This window comes from Canis lupus, chromosome 19 (assembly GCF_048164855.1).
Source record: "Canis lupus baileyi chromosome 19, mCanLup2.hap1, whole genome shotgun sequence".
NCBI lineage: Eukaryota > Metazoa > Chordata > Mammalia > Carnivora > Canidae > Canis > Canis lupus.
Window position 1 is genome coordinate 6,201,264 of NC_132856.1, and position 25,302 is coordinate 6,226,565.

The 25,302-nt window shown below is 55.8% G+C and overlaps 1 protein-coding gene across 8 annotated transcripts in view; it reads right to left on the minus strand.

The window, feature by feature from the left end:
- The window catches only part of GRIP2 (glutamate receptor interacting protein 2), a 97,226-nt gene that overhangs the window by 36,862 nt on the left and 35,062 nt on the right, over window positions 1-25,302 (minus strand). Inside the window, exon 1 of one of the 8 annotated variants that reach the window (XM_072785000.1) lies at window positions 21,261-21,461. The exons of 5 other annotated variants lie outside the window; for them this stretch is intronic. In XM_072785000.1, coding sequence (XP_072641101.1) covers window positions 21,261-21,315 — 55 coding nt within the window. In that variant the 5' untranslated portion in view covers window positions 21,316-21,461. Of the gene's footprint in view, window positions 1-1,966; window positions 2,247-5,676; window positions 5,789-21,260; window positions 21,462-25,302 lie in introns of those variants that run through there. 2 more of the 8 variants (XM_072785001.1, XM_072785002.1) reach the window with 2 other exon arrangements.

Consider the following 25,302-nt stretch of genomic DNA (forward strand, 5'->3'; position numbering starts at 1 on the left):
TGTCTCCTTTTTGTTCTGGGACTTGGTAATTACATGCTTAGAGATGAAGGCTTTTCAAAAACATCTTTCCCACCAATTTTCAGCTGGAAACGTGCATAAAAACAGGGATATTTTTATCCGCGTGTTTCTTTTTTTCCGTCTCCTCCTTCCAGCAATGGGCAATTATGAGCTTTTGCTTTCAGTCAATCCGTCCTGTAAGGACTCGCTTCAGAGGGAAATGCATTTCCACAGCGATGCCAGCCTGGCCCGGCCGAGTCAGGGGAGCAGGAGGGAGCGCGGCAGTGCAGGGAACGGAGTGTACACCTGGTCGCGGGGGGGGAGGGGTGGGGGGGGTGGGTAAGGGGGGTTGTTCTTTTTTATTTTCTTCCTCTTGAAAGCTTTGCTAATTTGCCTTCATTATCCCGTCTCTCTGGGGCCCCAGGGAGCTATTGAGCTCTGACAAAGGGAAAAGGAAGTCTGCCCCCGGCCAGGCTGCCTTTGCCAGGACCCCGCCTCAGCTAGAAAGGGGCGCAGAGGGCGGGGCCGCGGCGGGGGCGGGGCTCGGGGCGGGGCCTGGGGCGGGGGCGGGGGCGGGGGCGGGGGCGGGGCCGCAGACTCCGCGTGGCGGAGCCGGGTCCAGGAGGGCGCGTTCAGCATCCGAGGGGGGCTCCTGGGAAAACGAATGTCCTGCAGCCCCACTGGAGGCGAGCAGGAGGCTGCACCACAGCCAGCCGCCAGCAGGGCCAGCCCTGCCCGTGGAGGAGGAGATGGGGGCTCCTGGGTCCAGGCCCCACCACTGCACCCAGGACCCCACTGCCAACTCTCAGGAGCGGCAGCTGCTCGCAGCCCCAGCACCCCGCCAAGGGATCTGCTAGTCCCAGCTCGGCTGTTCCCACCTCGGCCGGCATTGCTGGTACAGTGTTAAAGGAAGGGTGGACCTTGGAGTTAGGCAACTTCAGATTCTGATTCTAAACCTTGCTGCTGCCACCGGCGAGGGATCTGGGACAAGTCACCTCCTCTCTGAGCCTCAGGCTTCTCCTCTGCGCTGGCGTGGGTGCCGGGGCCCACCTCCTGGGTTGGTGTGAGGAATCAGTGAGATGATAGGCTGTACAGAGAAACCCTGAAACACAGGAGTTCTCCCCCTGCTCCTGTCACTGACCTTGTTACAAAGGTTTTCATAGATTAATAATGGTAACAACTCCTTATTGAGTGCTGGGTATTGTGCTAGGTGCTTCGTAGGCATTGTCTCGTTGAATCCTCACTACCTCCTGCGATGCTATGATCATTATTCCCATTTTACAGAGGGGGGAAACTGAGGCATACAGAGGTTAACTGACTTCCAGTGGTAAGGAGCAGGGTCGACATTTGAACCCAAGCCCTGTTCTATGAACTTTAAGATGATTACCACTTTATCCTCACAATACTCCCATGTGGTGGGTGCCATGATCATCTTCGTGTGATACATGAGGAAACAAGCACAGAGAGGTCAAGGGAACTGCCGAGCATCACATGGCTCCTTCCTAAGTGGCAGAGCCATGGGGCCCCCTCCCAGCCTCCTCCACCCACCCCATGACAGTCCTGGGGAGACTCAGCCACTCTGATCCAGGCAGCAGCCCAGCTCCTTTGGGCACTACCCACAGAAGAATGCCCCAGCAGCCGTCGCAGGCTGGCCCAGGACAAATAACTGGATGGAGATACATCGGGTACAAGCTGACCTCGGAGTGATAGCCCAGATCCCCCGCAGCTGACAAGTCTCCCCAGAGGCCAGCCTCCCATGGAAAGAGAAGCAGGGAAAGATCAACTTGGCAAACAGGATGACCCCTCCTTCTGTTCAATGCACGTTTTTAAGGGAAATATACCAAGAGATTTATACCAAGAAATATACCAAGAGATTAAAAAAGTAGATGCCCAATTCACTTGCTGCCAAAGATTGAGAAAAAAGAACATAAAAAAAGGAGCGCCAGGCCCACACTTTATATGCACTTACTCATTTAACTCTCCTGAGAGCATGGATGGAGGCTCACTGACTTCCTCATTTGACAGATGAGGAGACTGAGGCCCAGAGAGGTCATTCAGCTGGTGAGCTGCTGAGAAAGGGCTGGGGTCCAGGTCTTTCTGGCCTCCCAGCAGGCCACAACCTTACCCCTCGGCTGCACGCTCTCCCTGTAAAACAAGGCTAACAGACCCCAATGGAGTGGCACCTGGGCGCCAGCCTCCAGGAGGCCCCAGGTTAGGACTCAAGCACCCAGAGACTGGGCACAGCAGAGTACCAGGGGCCATAAGCATGACCTGGAGAGGCTTCCCACCCCACAATCCCCTTTCCATGAGGTGTGTAGGACCCCCAGCCCTGCCCTGAAGCCACACTCAAGCTGACATCCCTACCACGGCCATAGGGCTGTAGTGGCCCCGACACCATAGGAGATGAGGGTGCAGGCTCAAGTCAGGCTTTGGCCTTCTACCTCTTCTGGGCCTGGGCTCTCTAGGGCAATGAAAAGATTCAATTCACTCTGTGAAGAATAAAAGCAAAAGTTCTCACCACAATTGACAGGCCCTTGGCCTCTCTGACTTCACCTCCTAATATTTTTCCCTTCACCAGCTCCACTCCAATTCCCTGGTCTTCCCACTGTTCCACACACCAGACTTGTGCCCACCCCAGAATAGCCTTTGCACTGGCTATTCCCTCTGCCCAGAATGCTCTTCCCCAGTCATTCACAAAACTCCCTCCCTCACCTCCTTCAGGAATTTGTGGAAATGTCACCTTCTCAGGAAGGTCTTCCCCAATCAGCCTGTTGCCTGCTCCCTGCCACCCAACTCCAGCACCTCTCATTCCCTCCTTCTGTGTTTTACTTTTTTTCATGCACTCAACACCATTTAACAGAACTCACTTTTTAAAAAACATAGTAATCTCATTCACTATCCACCTCTGCCTACTAGGATTTCAGCTCCAGAGAGCTGGGTTTTGTCTGTCTGTTCACTGGTGTGCCCAGCATGGAAAGCATGGCATACAGTAAGTGTTCAGTAAATCATCTGGAATTTGGTTCCCACTTACAGAGTAGGAGAATGGGAACCAAAGAGTTGGAATGAGTTTTTGAAGGTCACAGAATCAGGAAGAGCAGAAAGCCAGTATGCACAGCTGGGCCTCCCTGGTTCCACACTGTGGCCTCTGTGGCCGAGAGCCTGGGGTTTCCCCTTGGCCAAAGCCCCTGCCGTGGAGTAGGAGGTCTGGCCTGCTTGACAACCCAGGCAGGCATGGTGAAAGCCCCTCAGAGGAGTGGGTGGCTCAGGCCACAGCAGAAGGACTCCCCCCCTCCACTCCCACAACAGACATACACACCCTGCCTGGGCACTCCTAGGCCCTGGCTGGGTGGCCAGTGCTCACTGAGGCCCAGTAGGCCCTGGGAACAAAGACAACTTTGTGGCAGGAAGTCAGAGTAAACACTGAGGGGCTGGGGAGGTGGGGCTTCTGGCCAAAATCTGTATTCAGGTCCACCGTGCCCCCAACCCTGGTCACATCCTTTTCCGCAGGGGCTTGGGGTTAGTGGGTGGTGAACAAGACTGGACTATGTAGGCAGGAGTCCACCGGGGCCAGAGAAAGGGCACCAAGCAGTGGGTTCCACAGACCCCCTATCCCAAGCCTGGCTCTCACTGAGGAGCTCTGCCAGTGGCCTGACTTCCCAGGGCCTCAACTTTCCCTGCAAAATGCGGAGGGTGTATGGAGTAGTCACCTGTTGGCTATCCTTGTCCCCTGCTCCTGGGAGGCCACATGACCGGGCCAGGCTGGTCAATCAGAGGCCAAGTGATTGGTCGGGGGTGAGTGTGTGGTCCAAGCTGGACCACCAAGAGGCGGCCCTGGGATGTTTGCTGTGAACTAAGAAACAGATTCTCTTTCCTTAGGCGTGACTGACCTGGTTGACCTTAAGCTCAAAGGTTATAGGGCTCTCTGGGCACCTCAAGGAAAGGAAAGAGTCTGCCTGACAATGAAGCTTGCCTAAAGAAAAGCAGAAACCCAGAATCCTAATGATGTTAACTGAGTACCTGGATCCCACTGAGCCTAAGCTCCACCTTTGGACTTCTCCAAAAAAAAAAAAGCTCCCGTGCTGACATCAACTGTAGCAGGTGTAATCGTGAGGTTCTGTGGCCTGAGGAGGAGACTAGGGTGAGGACTACAGTGGTGAGGTGAGGGTAGGGGTCAAGTAAGTCAAGTAAATCAACAGAGAAAAAAAACCAAGGAGATCAAGAAGGGCCTTGAATGCCAAGATAAGGAGCTGTGATCAGATTTGAGTTTTAGCAAGCTCCCTTCCAGGGCAGTATGGGGAGGTGGGGTGGAGGCTAGAAGGCTGAGGAAGAGACTGGAGCAAAGGTCCAGGCAGGCAATGCTGAGGCCTGAGCCCAGGTGAGCATGGCCACAGGCCCATGGGGTGAGGGAAAACACCTCCCTGGCAGTGCTCCAGGGGAAGGTCCCCAGGGCGCTACTGCCCTTGTGGCTCTGACCACTGCTGGACAAGGTCACCCACTCACCTGGGCCTCAAGTCAGAGAGGACAGATATACCCAGGCCAGGAAGGCAGTGCCTCAGTTATAGAGTGGTCCCCAGGAGGGAACAGAGGCAGACCACATGGGGTCAAATCCCAGCTTTGCTACTTCTGGCTGTGTGGCCTTGGGCAAGTCGCTTAACACCTCCATGCCTCAATTTTCCCAGCTGTGAAATGGAGAGAAGAATAGTACCAAACTCACAGTATTGTAAAAATTAAATGAGAAAATACACAGACAGAGCTTAGAACAAAGCCTGGCATGAGGTTAGATCTCAGCAGCTGTCAGCTACGGTTATTATTCATGTTATTATCTAGAGGCCTGGGGGTGACCCGGTCTGTGCCCCTGGCCATGGTAAGGAGTCAGAGTCTAAGTTTCCTGGACTATAAAAGTCATCGGGGTGCCAGTCCTGCCTTGGCCACTCACTGGAGCTGTGGGGCCTTGGGTGGGCCACCACCCCTCTCTGAGCCTGTTTCCTCATCTGTCCGTCGGGACCACACCCCTGCCCTTGGAACTGTTTCAAGGAGCTACCAACAGAAGTAAGTCGAGTGTGGGAAGGGACTGACAGGGGCAGCCCAGGGCTCCCAGTAAAAGACGCCCTGCTCCTGGCTCTTGACAAGCGGGAGGTGGGGGAGCAGGGGAGGAAGGCAGCCCCCGAAGGATGCGGCTGGAGAGACAGGCAGCCAGACAGACGGATGGAGCAGCCCTGTTTGCTCCAGAGCCCCTCTCACAGGGGATGACACCTGCGCCACTGCATTCCCAGGGCTTCTGTCCCCTGCTCCAGGAACTCCCTCCACACGGCCCTGAGCTTGGCCTTGGCTCTCCCATCTCGGGGCAGGGAGCTCCCTCCCAGCAGCTCATGCCTAGGCCGGGCAGGACGCACCTCCCTGGGACACTCTGAGGGGCTGAGCGCCGCCCTCCAGAACCCCGGGTCCACCTGCTGCCCCTGCCGTCGAGACAGCGCACAGCCTCGTGGCCTGGGTCCCCAGCTGCAGGACGGAGGCCAGGGTCACAAGGACAGTCCTCTCGTGCCGCCCCAGGCCCCTGGGGCCAGGTGTCCCAGCCCTGCACTGTCTCCAGGCTCTGGGTCTCTGGGGAGTGGCCGTCCCGGTCTCCCCCTGGGAGCAGCGGTTCCAGAGGGTTCCTGCCTCCGGGTCCCCACGACTTACCCGCCTCTCCAGGGGTCTCCCGGCTGAGCCCACACAGCATGTCTGCTATTGTCTCCCCGGCTGCCCACCAACTCCCTCGGGAGCCACGCTGCTCAGCTCTCCCTCCCCGGGAGGGGCTGTGGGAGGGGAGCTCGGGGCTCCCACTGGCTGGGCACCGAGTCCACCCACTGCAGCGGGCGGCTCTCTGCTTAAAGGGGACACAGCTGCTGTTCGGCTGGCTCTGGGAAGTTCCACAGCGTCCCCACCCCCATGCCCACAGTCTGAGCCTGGGTGGGGAGCTCTGGAGAGGGTGCACCTGGGGCTCCCGCTGGGTCCCCGGCACAGAGACCCCAGGAGGGCCAGTCCTGCCTCCCACCTTGCCCTGGGACTTTGGTAAGTGACTGCTCTCCCTGGGCCTCAGTTTTTCCATCTAGAAAAAGGAACAGTGCCTTCTAAACTTTTTTTTTAAGTAACAGATACCGAGAGAATCTTACACAGAATGCCAGGACATGAGCCAGATAAAGTGCAGCCATGCACCAGAGAGCGTCTACAGGTCTCACGTTAGAAACCCTTAGCTCAGAGTCCCCTGGGGCTCTTCCACTTTTCTGTAAGGCGGGGTATGGGGATGGTGAGCCCAGGAGCCTGCCACCTGGAGCATCCCCCCAGCCTTGGGGAAGACCGAGCAAGATGGGCAGAGGATCTGCCTGCCTTGGGCTTGATGGGCAGGGGCAGCTGGTCACAACTCCAGCCCCAGCTGGGCCTCAGCCCTGCCCAAGCCTACATTCCTCCATGCCAGCTCGGGACTGACCCTGACAACCCTGATGGACACACAAGACCCCTCCTCCAGCTCTCCAGCTGCTTGTACTCTCCATCCCACCAATGTGTGTGGGCACCAAGGGCCAGACGCTGCATAAGTGCTGGGGAGAAGGGTGGGTGAGAGTGACACAGGGTGTCAACAGCCTGTACACCTAACTACATGTTGCATCCTGCTGAATGCAGCAGAGGGTAAGACAGGTGAGGTCCTGGCTCCCATGGAGTTTTTGGGCACATGGGAACAAATGGGGCTGCAATCTGTTCTGTGTCCTGCAGTGAATGAAATTGTGCAGCACTGTGGTTAGGGACCAGGTGCTCTTTCTAGGAGGGAAGGAGCCCACTTCCCAAGGGTGCTTTCTCCTTTGGGTGACTTCACGTATGTCCCAGAGGGCAGGGTCCAGGTTCCAGGCAAAGTTGTTGGGCCAGCAGTGAGGTCAAGGTCTCAGCCATGAAAGGGGTGGTGAGCACTTGGTCAGAGAAAGTGGGCCTGAATTGGTAAGAATTTGCTGGGAGAATGGAGCCGGACAGGGAAGGAGGTGCAGGCTCTCAGTGTGGTGCTTGGTGCCCAGCGATAGTCAGGATGAGGCTCTCAGTGAGGATCCTGACCATCGGCAGGACACCAAGGACCGCTTCGGGGTAGTCCCAGCTCCACATGAGGCAGGAAGGGACCTGGCCCTTCTCAGCGTGTGAATTGCTCTTAATAGATCCTCACCCTCTTCCCCTAAAGGCTTGTGCACCACGCAGCCCTCCACCCCATATTTACAGCTCCCTCACCGTGGAGGGCTATGTGGTGCACAAGACCAGAGCTACATCTGTCCTCTCGTATAAGAAAATATTTGCTCACCATACAGATGCATTTAAATGAGCGATTAAGATTGGTGATCTGTCTCTCTTCCTGCTCCTTTGGAATTTACTTTTGTGGATGAGAAGCTCCTGGAAAGGTCACGCCGTGGGTTATGGGAGAGCTTCCATGCAGCGTTTCTCTGAATGCCTGCTGTGCCAGGCCCTGGGGACCAAGATACCAGAAGACACGTGGGCAACAGCATCTTCTCCCTGCCCTCTGTCCCTGTCATTCCACTGAGCACATTTTCACTTGATTTTATCCAAGAGTGGGTTTAGAAGCAACCGTTAGTCCATTTTAGAACAAGTGGTGCTTAAATAAGTATCTGGCACAAAGGTGAAGTGACTTGCCCAAGATCACCCAGCTATAGGGGTGCAGCCAGGTTCACACCTAAGAGGTCTCTTTTAAAAGCCACTGCTGGGGACGCCTGGGTGGCTCAGCGGTTAAGTGTCTGCCTTTGGCTCAGGGCATGATCCTGGAGTCCGGGGATTGAGTCCCACATAGGGCTCTCTGCAGGGAGCCTGCTTCTCCCTCAGCCTGTGTCTCTGCCCCTCTCTCTCTGTGTCTCTCATGAATAAATAAATAAAATCTTTTTAATAAAAAAAAGGCACTGCTATGTTCCTCTCCAGATTTCAGGAGTTAGTAGAGGGGTCTGGAAAGTGCAGATGAGATGCAGTTAGCTCTGTCAGGGGTCCACCGAGGAGGTGTTTTGAGCCTGATTTTGAAGGATGGGAGGAACTGAGCCAAAGAAGGGAAAACGCATTGCAGGTGTGCATCCAGACATGCAATCCCGTGTGAGCAGTGAGGAGCCCAGGCAGGACATGCACATGAAGCCAGGCCACGAAGGGTCTAGTAAGGCCTCCCTCCTCCAAGGGTAGCCATAAGCAGCAGCCTCCCTAGGAGCCCCTCAGCCTCACTGGGAGCTCCTCAGCAATGTAGACTCCCAGGCCCCACCCTGACCCACAGAATCAGAATCTGCATTTGAACAAGCTCCCCAGGGGATGCATATGAAGTTTGAGAAGTGCTTTGTTTGGAATTTGGCTTTCATCCCACAGGCAAGGGGAGCCAAGGATGGCTGTAGAGCTAAGGAGTAAGAAGGCTCTGCAAGGACCTCAGACACGCAGCACCACCTCAGGGAGAAGGGAGGAGGGCCTGGCAATGAGCAGTGGGGGTCCCTTCTGGGAGCTGAGAGCAGATGAAGCTGCTGTTGGCCGTGCTCCAAAAACGACCCCTCTCATCCAATGCACGCTGCCAAACTTCAGGGAAGCAAAGGAAGAGGGGGACAGATTGCTGGGTGTGTAGGTGGCTAGAAGCCAGGCCTGCTAGGGATCCGGACCGCCAGCAGCTCCCAGTCAGAACATTTGATTGTTTCACATTTCCAACACTGTGAATGGGCCAAGAGAGAGACTGGACCACTTCGGGGAGGTGGCAGGGCCACTGAGCTGGAGGGCACACCCTACATGTTCAGCAGAGGCCCTGACATCCGCATGTCCTCTGGTTTTGTGAGACCATTGGAGGATGGATTGCTGTGTGATCAGGGGCATGCGTCCAAACCCCTCTGGACCTCAGCTTCCTTGCTGTACAATGGGATCATTAAAAGCACCCACCCTCTAGGGTTGGGGAGACTGCATACTAATGAGCCAGAAAGCACTCATCCATCCACTTTCCTGTCAACACTCTCATACCAACACTGGGAAACAGACCAGGGAGATAGAACTTCAAGCTGGCAGAGCATACGGGTCAGGTGCACCCAGGTTCAAATTCCAGCTCTGCCCCCCTTGAACCGTGTAAAGCCTCCGCTTCTCACCCCTGAGGAATGAGGGGCAGAGACTGGGAAGGGCTTTGAGGATCGCGACTGTCCAGCACATACCTTTGACCTCTTCCTTACACGGAACCAGGCCTGCGGGGCCCTTCCTGGCGTCTCTTATCAGGGCACCACTGGCATCATGTTCTCCGGTATGCCAGTCCTGCCCCTGCAGGACACACTGCAGGGCTCCTGGCATTCCTGGTCCCTCTGCCCACCCAGGGGCAGCGACGGCTGCAATTGGGAATCAAATGACCCTATGCCACACAGCTGGGAAGACCGAGATCCAGGTGGGGCCATGTCTGGGGACCCCCGCCAGCGCACAGTGGGGGCCTGGACCTCAGCCTCTGCCTCTTTGTCAGACCCCGGGGCTGAGTCCATCATAACCACAGGGGAGCTGTGCAAGCCTGCCCCACCACCCCCTGCGCCTCTGACTGACAGCCGGAAATGAAGTCTGGGTGGGAAGGAGGCAGAGATGGTGATCTGAAGACAAGACAGATAAACCTTTTACTGCTGTTCCATTGCTTCTTCCTGCCTTTCTCCTCATGCTACCCCAGAGGCCAGGCCAGGACAATCGCTGCCCCCTGCCTGGTTGGTAAACACTTCCATAGGATGGGTCCCCATTTTACAGATAGGGACACCAAAGGCCAGTCTGTGATTCCAGCAGCCACAGAGGAGGCACTCGCTGCCTCCATTTGGCTGCAGTCCCCATGCCAGCCAGCTGTGCCACACACACCCCTCCCCACTGTCCTCACCCGGCTTCAGGGTGGGCTGGGTAGAGTTTCAGGGGTAGTGCCACACCAGCGGGCTGCTCCTGCACTGCACCCCCAGACACCTGCCAGTTCCCAGGGCCCTTCACTGCAGCCTCCCCCCAGCCCTGGAGGGCACAGGGGCATGCCGGCCAAGGGAATGCAGGTGACAGGCTGTGTGCTGGCCCTAGGGCACGGGAAGGCTCTGGGAGGTGAGAGGAACCACAGCTGACGGCTTTTCAGAACCAGGCAGAGAAGAACCCCTGTGTGTGGGGCCTGATGTTCAATGTGTTACATGCATTTCCTCATTTCATCACACAACATCCCCACTTCAGAGATGAAAAAACAGGAGCCCAGAGAGGTGAAGCCCCTTATTCTCAGTCACATAGGGGGTGAGGGGTGAACTGGGATTTGAACCCAGGTCCTCCTGATACCATCCATACTAACACCCCAAACACCTAGGACACTGTCGAGTACAGGGCACACAGAAGTAGCAAGCTTGATCACAGCCCTGACCCGTCTCTCTGGACACTCATTCATTCGAAGAATATTTATTAAGCACTCACTACCTGCTAGAAACTAAGCTTGGCCTGAGTTTTCTGCAATGAATACAAGAGCCATCGAGACTGCCTCTCTGGCTGTCAGTTCAGGGAGAAGAAAATGCAAATATAGATAAGTAATGAGATGGTGCTGAGGGCTGAGGGGAGGCCCGACAGCCCAAGGCAGGGGGTCAGGGAGCTCTCAGGGGAGATGGCATTCAGGCCAAGGGGAAGGACGGCATGGGGGCGTGGGTGTGGACAAGGGGGAAGGAAAGAGGAAAAGGTGCCGTAGAGGCAGGAAACCCGGAACCCAATTTTCTCTGCGCCCCAGGTTAGGTCCCTCCTGCTCTGAGCCTCAGTCTCTCTTCCACCGCACATTTAAGGCCTTCTGACAAGGACAGCCCACTGTGCGAGCCTGGGGAACCGCCAAGTGGGAGACGTCAGGAAGCAGTCAGGATGCATCTCGATGCAAAACGAGAAGAGAAAAATGGGACATTGTGTGTCAACAATACTTCGATGAGGGATCCCTGGGTGGCGCAGCGGTTTAGCACCTGCCTTTGGCCCAGGGCGCGATCCTGGAGACCCGGGATCGAATCCCACGTCGGGCTCCCGGTGCATGGAGCCTGCTTCTCCCTCTGCCTGTGTCTCTGCCTCTCTCTCTCTCTCTCTCTCAGTGACTATCATAAATAAATAAAAATTAAAAACAAAAAAAACCCAATACTTCGATGAAAAACATAATAAAAGCCAAAAAAAAAAAAAAGACATTAAAAAGTGAAAGAAAAAGAAAAAGAAAAGATAAAGGGGCGCTGACTGATTAGACAAGGCACCAGGCAGGAAGGCAAACAGCTGCGGGTTCATGCAGAGCATCCCAACTCACTGCAACCACAGAAGTGAAAACGGAACAATGAACTCTCACTTGACCCTCATCAGAACAGCAAACATTAGAAATGCAGACAAAACAAGTGTTGGTGAGCATGGAGGGGGTAGATGGAGAGTCATGGGCACTCCTACTGGGGGGTAAACTGAGGCAGCTAGAGAGATGAGGTGTCGGTGCCTGCTGTGACCCAGCACCCTCACTCCTGGTAGTTATCAAAGACCAACCCCCCTCACAGCTCCCAAAGGGGCAGGAATGGGAATATTGTTGGTGAAGCTGACCTGGGTCTCCTTCTCCGGGGCAGGGGACGGGTGGCCACTCCCCATGGAGTATGACAGCAGTTAGAAGCACAATGGATGGGAGCGCCTGGGTGGCTCAGCACTTGAGCGTCTACCTTCGGCTCAGGTCATGATCCCAGGGTCCTGGGATAGAATCCCACATCGGGCTCCCCCCTGGGAGTCTGCTCCTCCCTCTGCCTGTGTCTCTGCCTCTCCCTCTGTGTCTCCCATGAATAAATACATAAAATCTTAAAAGAAAAAAAAAGCAACACAGTGAATGGACTTAGAAAACAGTCAAGTTAAAGAAAGAAAGGAAGGCAGAAAAGGAGAAGGAAGGAAAGAGAGAAGGGAGGAAGCGGAGGGAGAGGAAGGAAGGGGAATGAGACCTACCCTGTAATTTCATTTCTGTAACTGAAAAACACACAGAAAGCACTGCAAGGCTGCACACGTGTGTAAAGACCTGTTACACAGAGTGACAGTTTCGAGGGAGGTAACCGGGCTTGGGGATAAGGCACCAAAGGGAAGAAAATTAGATAAAACAGCCAGAGTGAACTGAGGAGTTCAGCCCAACCCCTGGAGCCTGCGGTTAAAAGTAAAAAATTAACAGGTGCCTCATATGGCATGTTAAGAAGTTAGAACTCTCTCCTGAGGACACTGGGGAGCCATGGAAGAGTTAGAGGAAGAAAAGAATAGGTGCTTTAGGAAACTAACTTGAGTGGATACCAAGAGAGTCCCTAAGTGGAGGTGAGGGCCTCAGCTGACCCCAGTCAACCCTCAGCCATGTTCCCCCGACGGGGGCTGCTCCGACTCTGCCCACCTGCCCTCTCACTGCCTTTCAAACAAACAGAGCAAAACACGAAAAGGAATGGGCAAGTCGTCAGGGTGCAGCCCTGGGAAAGAGCAGCGCTGTGCATTCCCATCTCGGGATGTCAATGCCACCTTGGCAGCGGCCCTCCCTGCCCTGCCCTGCCCTGCCCTGGAGAGAGCCCTGGGTTCAGGACCAGCAGCTGCTCACACAGGACTTCCTCCATGCCAAGATCATCACTTACGATGTCAGAACACGAGCATCTCTGGCAGAAGGAACTATACCCAAAGAGGATCTGCTGCAAGCCCAAATACCACAAAGGGGGCCCAAGAGTCAGGGTTGCTGCAAGGAGGCGTCAGGGAAAGCTGCCTGGTAAAGGTGGTGTCTGAGCTAAGCCCAGAGGGACAAAGGAACCAACCACTCAAGGATGAGGTGGGAAGGGCATTCCAGGCAGAGGGAACTGCCTAGGCAAAGGGTGGGAGGTGGAAAGGTGCACAGTGTGTGGGGGGAAAGGCACCAACCAGCATGGCTGGGGTCAGAAGGCCCCAAAGAGCAGGTGGGCTGGCCCAGCAAGTGGGGCTGGGTCTCGAGGAGGCAATGCACTGTACAGGGCATTCCTGGCACCGTGGCCATCACGCGCATGACACTGAAGGAAGAGTGGGCTCTCTTGAGCCTCCCCCCATGAGATGCTGGGCAGAGGGATGGGCATAGAGGGCAGCAGCCTGGGACCAAGCTGCCAGGAGCAGCGGCTGGGGTCTCCGCATAGTGGAGTCTGATTACAATGAAACCCCCTTGTAGCTGGCAATGGCTGACGCTTTGGGAGGGGTGGGCACAGCCCTCGACCTGTGCCCTCAAGTGACCAAGTGGAATGGGAGACTGGCCCTGGGCCCAGATTCAGCCCTTGTGGCAAACACGATGCCTAGAAGCCCACCCTCCATCCTCTAGGTCAAGAATTAACCCTTGTCCAAATGCATAGGCCCCCAAGAGAAGGGGCTAACATGGATAAAAACATGGATAAAGTGCCTACTGGGTACCCAGCACTTGATGTTTAGTGTCTTATGGAATCTTTCAAAAGCCCTGCTCTCCCATTTGATGAGGAGAAACTGAGGTCCAGAGAGGAGAAGACACTTGGCCAAGGCCTCTAGCTAGTACGGGCTGAGGGTCAGATTGTCAAAATCAGGTGCTCCTTCCTTGAGTCCTCCAGATGGGCCTTTCCCTCCTTGTGGAACTCTCCCACCTGCCCCCATCTAAGGATAAAAATCCTTAGAACCCAACCTAAATGCTGCCTCCACCAAGAAGCCCACCTTGACCTGTTCTTTTCCATAGGGGACCCTTGACTATCTTGCTCATTGATTTCAACCCTATATCCAGGGGCGGGCCTGGCATGCAGTAAGTGCTAGAATGAATGAATGAGAAATAAATGATGATTATACATAATCCCTAGATTGCTATGTTGGAAAAGAAACCAACAATTCATCCCCTCTAACACCTCAACCCAACATAGAAGTCCCTTCTGCTGCTTGATACGGCTAGTATACCTCCACAAATGGGGAGCTCCCCACCTCATAAGCAGCCTATCCTATTCCTGAATAGTTAATGGATGAGTCAAGTCACTCCATTATCCCGAGGATGATTATCCTCCCAGGGCCCCAGGACGGCCCTGCATAGAGTCAGATGCCACGTCTGGACCCAGGCCATGGCCCAGGAGGCTGGGATGATCACCTCTTTTTACAGTCGGAACTTTACAAGAGGAAGCTCAGGTGTCTAGCTCCAAAGCCTTAATCACAGTCCAGTAGACACACATTCTCAGAAGGGCTTGGTGCGAGAGCCTCATTTTATTTCGTGCCCTCCTGGTAGACCTGAGTATTGACAGGGAGCCCTAGAGTCAGGGGCTGATGCGGAACCTCAGGCAGGGTGGTAACTAGGAAGGTCTACCCAAGGGTCCCCGCACCGCTCATGAGTATACCACGAGGGCCAGGCCGCAGGGCTCCCACTGGTGGAGCTGGAGGGTGAGGGGCCCTGCAGGGCTGGGGGTGGAACCCGGCAGAGGCCACTTGTTTGAGGACAAGGCCTGACCCTGAGATTTCTAGGCCAGTGCCTGCTGCCAGCCAGCTGAGGCCTCTCACGCTGCACGGCCCCTCAGCGCTGTTTAGGAAGAACCACTGGGAGGCTGCCAACCCGAGTCCAGAACCGGCTACCCACCTCACCCATCCCCAGCACCACGCACCCCGAGCCATTTCCACCTCCCACCTCCTGGCTTCACACTCATGGTCCCCCAGGGATGCCCCCTCCCTCATCCCTCACCTGCCTGACCAAGCGCTGCAAGTCCCCCCAGTGCGGCCCACTGTCTCTTTCCCCAGGAAGCCCTCCCTGATCCTCCAGCCAGCTGATTGGATGCCTCATCTGGGTTCCCAACAGCCTCAGGCACCTCTCAATCCCACTTCTATCAACTCACCAGATGCCACATCCTCTCCTTTGCCCATCTACCCCCAGATGAGCCTGCCACCCAAGTGGTGAGGAACATTGTAGACTGCCCCCTGCCAGCCTGTTAGCACTCCCTCTTCCGGCAGTAGTGCCATGGGAGCCTTAGTGGGGTCCTGGGTCAGGTCTTGACTCTACCTCTGACTGGTTGGGTGACCTTGAGCAAAAATGGCCTCAACCTTCTCAAGTGTAAAATAGGGGTATGCATGTGGGCTGGAGCCAGAGCTGGACCTGTGATCTCTGGTGTGTGGGGAGGGCTGTGTCAGCTCCGACCCCGGGTAGTCTGGGGCCCCTCACCTAGTCCCCGGTGGAGGCTCTAAATGACCCCTAGCCTCTTCCAAACCTCAAACAGACCTTCCTCCACAGACCCGTTCCGCACACAGGCACCAAGACTCAGCGGCAGGGACCTTGCCCAAGGTCACCCACGGGGACCCCAGCTGCCCCAGTTGTGTGGCTATGAGAGCCCCCCCTCCAGGCCCGCCCACCTGCCCACACATCTGCTTATGAGTCACCGTCACCTCGGCCAAGGCAGCGAAATGCGGGGGCTGGAGAGAGAAAGTCAGCGCAAGGAGAGCCAATGGGTGTGTGGGGGAGGCAGCGAGGGGGCTTCCGGCCCCGGGGAGCCCGGCAGGGCCACAGAAGGGAAACTGAGGGCAGGAATGAGCAGGCTCAAGGACCACGGAGGGGCGGTCAGCCGCGATCTCCCATCTAAGGGATGTTGTTTCGGCTCCCCGGGCTGTTTGCTCCGGGAGGGAGACGGGCCCACGGCTCTCACAATTATCCGGGTAATTAAGACAGGCAGATGGTCCCTCTGGACCGAGCATTCGAGCTGACAAGTGGAGACGGTGCTGGGATGTTAGGTGACAAAACCAGCCCTGGTCCCAGGGGTGACACGCGCGGGGCGGGAGGGCCGGGCCATGCGAGGGCCGCTCTGACTTCCCCAGGCCCGGGCTCAGCTGGGGGCGTGCGCTGCGGGAGCGACCCTCACAGGCCAGGGCGCTGACCCGGTCGGCGGGGCCGGTGGGGGCGGGAGACCCCCTGAGAAACGGGGCGCCGCTGCGGAGCAGCGGGAGGGCGGGGCACCTCGAGGAGCCTGGGGACACAGAGCAGCAGCCCCACGCGGGCAGCCCACGGCCCGGAGGAAGGCCCCTGTGGTGGGGGGGGGCGCGGTCAGGCCGCAGGGCCCGGGGAGCGCACGGATTCCCTTTCCTTCCTAGCTGCGTGACCTGGGAAGGTCACATCTCCTTTGGGCCTCAGTCTCCTCACCTGCAAAGTGGGGCAATTAGTTCACAGCTCACAGGGCAATTGTGAGGATGAGGGAGTACATGTGAAGTACTGGCGTGGCACCGGGCAGACAGTAAGTGCTCAGTAAATACCCGGGGAACAAAGCACAGGCCCAGAGCTTGGCCCCTTATCTCTGCCTTTGATTCAAAAGAAGAAGAAGAAGAAATCCCGAGGTCTCTGAGACACGGTGGTTGACGTGAACCTCTGCTGCCCTCCTCCGCCCCGGAATCGAGGAGGGCAGAGCTGGTGCTGTTCGCGCACGGCGGGGAGGGGCTGGTTTCCACACTGGGAGTCAGATGTGCGACCCCAGTGCAGCTGCTGCACTGTGAGAAATGCCGGGAGCCGGATGTGGAGGCGAGAGAGCCTCATTACAGAAGGAAGAAAGGAGTAAATAATTCATCACGGATGCGTCCCATGGAGGGGGCACAGGCACACAGAGCTCGGGAGGGCATGGCACAGCCCCTCCCTATGCCCAGGAGGCGCCCTGGAGCCAGCAGGAGGATTTCTACCCTTAACCTTGGCATAACCTCGTTATCCCTAAAATTGCCCATTGCTCCTCCAACACATCAACTCTCCCACCTTGGTCCAGAACCTCACTGAGCCCATCTCCTCCATCCTCCCCCTTCAGCCCCCCTGCTCTAGCCTTGCCAGCCTGGGAACACCCAACATGTCCATACCTCAGGACCTTTGCACTGGCTGTGGCCTCTGCTATCCACATTCTTCCCCTGGACAGCCACACAATCTCCCTCACCTCCATAAGAGCTTTGCTCTAAGGTCACCTTCTCAGCGTGGCCTTGCCTGGACACCCCACTTAAAACTGCACACTACTACCCACACACCCCATCCCCTCTTCCTGCTTCATTTTTCTTCATGGCATGCATCACCGCCATGCATTTTCCTTGCTCAGCTGCTGTCACTCCCAGAATGTTAGCTCTACAGGGTCAGGGATTTAGGTTGGTCTTGTTCCCTACTGTGCCCCCACAGCCCAGAACAGTACGTAGCACATAACAGGTGCTAACAGACATCTGCTGAATGAGCGAATGGCAAAGGCTACTCTGCTTCCACATCCATCGATTCTGCCCACCGTCGCCCTACACCTCTCACCTCTCACCTGGACCCCAACCCAGCTTCCTCCCCACATCCTCACCTGTAGTCTGTAGCCAGAGCCTGTGCTAACACTCAAAGCTGCCCTCCCCTCTCTCCTGCTCAAGGACCTTCCATGGCTCCCACTGACCTCAGGACAGAGTCCAAGCTCCCCAATCTCCTGCCTCCTCCACGCTGGCTCCCTTCTCTCCTTACACTTTTCACACTGACTAAAGTTCTCAGTTCCCTAAGGCAGGTCTTTGAAGCTTCCAGGTATTTGTACAAGCTAGTCCCTTTGCCTCACAAACTCCTACTCATCCTTAAAAACCCCACTCTGGGAGATTTCCTTGACCTCCCTCAAGCAAGAACATTGCTTTTTTCTCCAGGTACAAGTGGACCCATCCACCCCCATCCATACCTCACCCCACTGAAGCGCCAACATCATCAAACATGTCATTTCCCTCACCCCCAAGTCCTTTTGAAAGTTTCACCTCAGTTGTCCTTGCAGCCACCCAGCAAGGAAGGTTCTGATATTAACTCTATTTTACAGATGGGAAAACTGAGGTCCAGAGAGATGAAGGCACTTGCCCAGCTGCACAGCTGGATTTATAGCCAGCAGCTGGCTCCACGGCCTGTGCTCTGTGTATCCTGCCTCCCTCATATCAACACACATCATATTAAATCCCCCACTCTTTGAATCCAACATGACCATCTTATGCCCCCAGAGGCCCAAGGCGGCCCTGAAGGAAACCTCACTGATCTGACCTCCCGGAATCCTCTGGGGGGTGGGGGTGTCATTATGCCCAGGCTAGGGAGGAAGGCCCAGGGGCCTGGGAATGTCTGGGGTCTAGCATGGGTGTGTTGCCACCAGGCCAGTGCCACAGGCCCCTCTCCTCCCCAGACCTGCATTTCCTCACTGCGCAGGTATGGGCAGCAATGACATGTCAGGGCTGTCCCTGACCACGCAGAGGTGCGCTCTCATCTGTGCATGCGCAGGATGTGTGCCCCCTCCTCTTGGACCCCAGACTCAAATCGGGAGAGTAGAATCAGGACTGAACACCTCCTTCCCCCAGTCTCACCCTGCAGGGGGAGTCCAGCCCCCAGACTTGAGCAAAGCCTCAAATCCCAGGTGGCCGGAGAGACCCAGGACGGGTCTCATCTGGCCAGGTGGCCCGGGGACCCCCTCTCAAGCAATCACAGGGTGAGGAATTTAAGAGTCTTACCCAGAAAAGATGGGAAGCAGAAAGGCCTATTAGAAAATAATGGGCTAGAAATGGGAAGATGTGTCCTCAGGCATTTAAAACAATATTTTGTGAGCCTGGGGGGTACAGTTGGCTGAGCTTCTGACTCTTACTCTCCGCTTACGTCGTGATCTTAGGGTCATGGGATCTAGCCCCACATCTGGCTCTGTGCTCAGCAGGGAATCTGCTTAAGACTCTCCCTCTCCTTCTGCCCCTTCTCACTGTGCACTTGTGCACTCTCTCTCTCTCTCTCTGAAATAAACAAATCTTTTATTTATTTATTTTAAACATTTTATTTATTCATGAGAGACACAGAGAGAGAGAGAGGCAGAGACATAGGCAGAGGGAGAACCAGGCTCCCTGGGAGGAGCTCGATGAGGGACTTAGTCCCAGGACCCTGGGATGACAATCTGAGCCGAAGGCAGATGCTCAACTGCTGAGCCACCCAGGTGTCCCTGTGCCCCCATAAATAAATCTTTAAAAAACAACAGCAACAACAATATTTTGAAAATGAAGACTGGAGAAACACCTCCCCTTCCCCCAATCTCTTAAATCCTTTGAGCTTTTACATTTTATAAATGGATGCAGAGGCTCACTATAAGGGCAAACAAGTTCCCCGTGCCACCATCAGAGCCCCACTCCCACCCTCACCCCTTCACCCCAGCCCGCAAAGAAGCGGAGCGATGTCAGACAGGAGCCTGGTACACACCAGTGCATGGCATGCCCCCAATCAGGGTGTGCCTTCCTCTGTTTTGTTAGGGGTTTGCTGGTCCCAGACACCACCACCCTGGTGGGGGGGCGGGGGGAGGAAGCAGCGAGGCTTCTGATGAGAAGAAGGAATTCAAAATTGCCAGGTGTCTCGCTTGCCCTGGTCTTTCCCAATCATCACTGCAATGTCAGGAGGGTGGCTTTTCTTGGGTCCATCTTACAGATGGGAAACATAGGTTCTTAATGGGCCACACAGGAAGTGAAGAGCCAGGGTAGAATGTGAATCCAGTCTGTTGGAGACAATACAAGAACTTCCTGCGTCTCCAAAGGGTCAGAACCTGAGCCACAGTATTTAGTTGGCTACTCTCCAAATCCTGGGGAAGCTCAAATCTGGAGCAGCCCTCATCGATGTATCTGTCTATCCCTCCAGCCTGGGAGAATCCCACTAGGTTCTCAGGGTGTGTGGACCTGAAGAGGACAACAGCCTTGAAGGGGGAGGGGCTTCTCCCCTGGAGATGCTCCCAACACAGGAGTCCCTGGGAAGCCCAAGGGAGACTCTGTTCCTGATACTCTCCAAGCTTCGACTGCTCTGTTGTGTGAAAGAGGCTTCCAAAGACCTCTGGGATGTCAGACCACCAGCATATGGGCCGGTGCAGAGCCTAGAGTCCTTCAGGCCCCAAGGACCCTGCTACTCCTTGACCACTCCTGGGGCAGCCCCTCCCTATGTAGGCTCCTCCGTGTCTAGAAGATGTTCATGGCACATATGAGAGTTGGCTCGAGAGAGCCTCTGCATGTCACCTGTGTAGCCTTGGGTACATTCCTTAACCTCTCTGTGCCTGTTTCCTCATCTGCACCATCAGGATAAGGACAGGACCAACTTTGCAGGGTTGTTGTGAGGAATTAATAAGTTAATGTATTGCCTGACACACAGTGGCACTGAATTAATGTCAGTGACTGTTGTTTATATTAGCAGCGTGATTATTCTTAGTTCTGAGGCCTGCAGCATAGGACCTGTGAATTCACAATCTCCCACTTCCCCTCCATGTTGAAGATGGAGCGATGGCAGCACAAGGGGGCTGCAGGTGAAACCTAGGGTCACACAGCCCGGGCAGCTTGACGCCCAGCTCAAGGCTCCTTCTACCCCGACTCCCACCCCAGCCTTTCCCCCATCCTGAGCCTCCTCCCAGGGCTGTCGGGGCAGGATGGGACCTTGCACACAATGGGGCTCAGCATACACTCCATCTCACCCAGGGTCAAGTTCTGCCTTTACCCATCAATCCCCTGCCCCAAATGCCCACGTACAGAGGCTGGCCCTCAAAGCACACGTGTGCACACACGCACACACGCACACGCGCACACACACACATAGCACCCCTGCCAGCCCAGCTCCACCAGGACAGCCTCATGCCTCAAACAGAGGGGAAAGAGAAGACTGTCAGGGACATGCCACATGAGAGGGGCAAGGAAGGGGACGGTGGCCCAGGGAAGCAGAGAGGGAGAGGGACAGTCAGGTGCAGAGATGGACCGTGACGGAGACACAGAGGGAGAGAGACAGGTGAGAGCAAGACGGAGGGGAAGAGAAAGACAAGGAAAAACAGGCTGGGGCAGAGAGAACCAAAGATGAGAGAGAGAGAAGCAGACAAAGAGGGACAGCGAGAGACACAGAAAGAAAGAGAGGCAGAGAGAAAGATGGGGAGACAGGACAGCAATTAGGAGACAATATAGCCCATAAATTAGATTAACAATTAGGGGGGGAAAAAGGTGGACAGACAGAGTTAGAAACACTGAGTGAGACAAAGAGAGGGGGTAGGGGCAGTGGGAGGACAACGCAGAGACAGAGAGATGCAGAGATGGAGAGATACGGAAGGTGGCAGACCTGGCCGGGTGGGGAGCAGCCAGACACACGTACAGATGCAGAGACCCAGCACCGAAGCGAAGCCCAAACAGCACCAGAAGACAGGGCGGAGGCAGAGATGGGGCAGGGAGGGAGGCCCCAGGTCCCCCCCACCCAGGGGCCCCCAGCCTCTGCCTACAACCACATCCAGGTCCAGCCGCCCAGCCCTGGGCAGGCAGCAGGGTGGCCCCATGCCCGGCCCCCTCGGTACCTTTGGGACGCCGCCTCACCACGCCCAGCCGCCACTTGAGAGACACAGCCAGCATCGCCCCCCTCGGGCCCTCGGGGCGCAGGGCCGGACACCACCTGCCCAAGCCTCCTGCGCTCCTGGAGCCCAGTGCTCCTCCACGCTCCGGAGCCGCCTGTGCTAACTGGCAGTCTGGGCGCTCCCAGCCTCCACCCTCCCGAGTTGCTAAAATAGATAATCCTCCCCAGAGCCAGCAGCGGTGGCATCGGCAGTGGCATCTGTGGCAGCAAGTCCCTTCCTCCACTGCAGCCCCAGCCTGGGGAGAGAAGCACCGGGGTGTTCTGAACACAGCGGCCAGCCTTCACAGGGTACCCGCCCCCACCCGCAGTCCTCTTCCTCCCAAGGTGCTCACCGAGTCCACCCCTTCCTCTGCCAAAATCTGCCAATTGCCCCCTCCCGCCCTCCCTAGGCTGTGCTGTGCGATGCCCCCGGGCCTTCGCACTCACAGGGCCCTCCACCTGGAACACCTGCTCTGTCTGGCTTGGCTCCACTGAACTTCTCTGCCTAGAACGTTTGCTCAGCCTTCACAGATCCCTGCATGCTGGAAGTCCTTGCCTGCTGTATCTCAATAATGCTTTTCATACCAGGTGAAGATGGTCTATCCACCCCCAAAACCGGGAGCTCCCAGAAAAAGGATAGGGTCCACTTGTCCCGTGTCCCCTACAGTCAGCACAGACATCTGATGGAGTCATCGTGTACGACGATGAGACCTAGGCCCTGCCTCTCCACTTATCTCTACGATGACGCTTGTTTGAAACATGGGATAACGAGAGAATCCACCCAGCTGGCTGATGGAGTGGAGTGGATGGGAGTACCAATGAGGACTCTGGGCATTCAGCAAGGACTCAATAAATGCATCTGGTGTCCCTTCCTCTTGCCGAACAGAAAAAGCTCTGACCTAGCAAACAGAGAGTGAGGGGAAGAATCCCAAGACACAAGTCTTTGGAGATGGACGGACCTGAGTTTGTATCCTGACTCGGTGCGCCCCTCGCAGCCTGTTTTCTCATCTGACTAATGGGGCTAACAATTAGCTCCTGTCTCTGATACGGTGGGGTCTGTATGAAATCCTGTGCAAGGAGTGCTTAGTTGAGTCTGGCACACAGTAGGTGCTTAATAAATAATAAATAACAACTATTTATTTAAAGATTTTATTTTATTTATTTATTTGTCAGAGGGAGCACAAGCAGGGGGAGCAGCAGGTAGAGGGAGGAGCAGGCTCCCCACTGAGCAGCGAGCCATGTGGGGCTCCATCTCAGGACCCTGGGATCATGACCTGAGCCAAAGGCAGATGCTCAACCGACTGAGCCACTCAGGCATCCAGTAACAACTATTAATACTACGATTATTCTGCAGGGACCCCAACCCTTGTGTGTGAGTGGAGATGGGAAAGCCATTGAGGAAATGGTCTGGTTGAAGTCAGACAAGAAAGTCAGGAATCCAGTGCTTTCCACGAATATCATAGTCCACGAGGGTGGTCCTAGGGTCATCTTCATTTTCCAAATGAGGAAACTGAGGCTGAAAGAGGTACAAGATAGCCGTGGGCTCATCCAGCACTCAAGTGGCCAAGCAGGGGCTGTTATGACCACCAGACTACACCACAGCCACTTTCAGGCCATAACGAGGCTCTTGTTATACCCCTACAGTGTGCCAGGCTCCATGCTGAGCACCCTGCTGACTTAGTCCAGGGAAGTGAGGCTGCCAGCCCAGCGTCATATGCACTATTGAGCAGCAGAGCTGCGGGGGGAGCCCAGACAATCCGAGTCCAGAGCAAGAGCTCTGGCCAAGGATGAGGCTGTTCCCCACCTCCGTCAATGCCTTTGGTGAGAAGACAAATGGCCCCAGCAATCTCTGGGACCAGCTGAAATGGACACGTGGAAGGTACAGAAATAAATAAGGATGCACAGAAAGGCAGCATTGGGCCATCAGGGCGGGGAGAGAACCAGCGGCCTGGCCTAGGAGGGATTCCCGTCACCAGTATCTCCTGGAGGATGCCCTGCAAGTGTTCCAACCCGAGGGGTGAGGACGTCCCCGGGGTCAGACCCACATGTGGGTGGGCTCAGCTGGAGGTTCCATTCTGCCCACCTCAGAACCACCACCACCCCTCATGGGCTCAAAGGCCCACAGCTGGAGCCTTGAGACTGGGGTCACACACTCTTGGGGATGGAACGAGCTCAGAAACCCCCCACCTGTGTGGCCTTAGGGAGGGGACCCTTGGTTTCCTCAGCTGTAAAATGGACGCAGTAACTTGTTTCACCTGCCCCCAGGACTGCCCTGGGTCAAATGAAGAAAGGAGGCTCCGAGGGCAGGATGGGGCCGTCCACGGCACCCGGCACAGACAGAGGGCCTGAGGATGTGAAAGGCCATGGAGTGCAGTCACGAGAGTGCTAGAGGGCACAGACTGTGGAACCAGCCCGCCTGGGTTCTAATCCCAGCTCGACTGCTTTCAGGCTGCATGGCAGGGCAGGTCACTTAACCTCTCTGAGCCTCAGTTTCCTCACCCACAAAATGGAGATAATCGCAGTACGTACTTCACATGTTGTAAGGATGAAATGAGCTAAAGTGAACATAAAGCCCCTGGAATGGTACCAGGCATTGAGTAAGTGCTCAGTAGGTGATACACAGGCATCATTACTAAGATGGCTGTTGTGAGGTGTAGCAGAGCTCCAACTTCAGTCTGAGTGGAATTCAGAGAGACCTCGGAGCCTGAGGCAAATGAGCAGGGCAGGTGAGCTGCAGTGGCGGCCTGGGAAAGAACTAATCCTACAGGAAAGGAGCCAAGGGGGATGAGCGCAACCCAAGGGTCCCTACAAGTGGGCCCCTTCACACTGTGGAGGCCCAAAAGGGAGGACAGTGGGAAGGAGTAGGTTTACTTCCCCATCTCTTCCCAGGTTTAAGGGGTCATGGGTTGCCCCTCGTCTAGAGGCACAGGATATACCCAGAAGTCACTCAGGCCCATGGGGCCCTGAAGACCCAGGTCCTACTGAGAAGCTCCCTGGTGCTGTGCTGAGTGCCATCCCAAGAGCAGAGCTGAGGAGCGCATGGTCTCTGTACTCTAGGAGCTCCTAACTGAAGATACTGCTTCTCCCTGAGTCTCTGACCCCATTTGAACGCAGGAGATGGGAATCTATGATGATTCCACATATCAGAGCATCTGTATACCTTCTGTATACAGTAGGTGCTCCATATGCACCTCCTTTCCCCATATGCAGCCCAACTCCTCCAGGCGGCGAGCCCTCTGACAGCTGGCACCTGCGTGGACCCCTGTGGTTCTACCTCCTGTTCTTCTTCCGGCAGCATCACTCGTTCTCCTTGGGAAGTTGCTGCCCCCCCACACTTGGTCTGGGTAGAACTCAGCTCCAGGAAGAGCCCTTGACCCAAACCTTGCTGACGGCACCCTCCCACCCCACCCATGGCACTGAGCTCGGGGATGAGCACACAACCCAAGTCAACCCAATGAAAGACTATTCTGGGACTCAGGGAAATTCCTTCCTCTGGTGGCAGGGCGGGGGTGGTGGTGGTGGCACAGGGATGCAGAGAAGGGGTGTCAGTCTGGAGCTGCTGGTGGCAGAGAGAGAGGGGAGGGAAGAGCAAGGCTCTTGACATCAGGCACTTGGGTGGGACCCACCACGCCTTAAGTTGGTAATACCCCTTTCTAGTTGCTTGAACAATAAATTCCTTTCTTGGCTTAAGCCAGTTTGGGTTGGGTTCTTGGTAACTTGGACCCAAAGGAGTCCTGGCTAATCCAGGGCCTTCCTCATCTCAGAGTCCCAGATTCTCGCACAGACCAGGGGTTCAGCAAATGCACAATGAGCGAATGAATGAAGAACAGCGCATGGATTGACACGCTCCCCAGCGGCCTTCAGCGGCAGCCCCTGCGCCTGGCCCCTGCGCCTCAGCACAAAGGGAGTGACAGATTCCTAGCCTCCAGCGAGCAGCTGCCTGGCAGGCCCGGCACACAGCACAGTCAGTAGTGGGGCTCTGGTTTCCAGGCACCTGACGCTTGTCT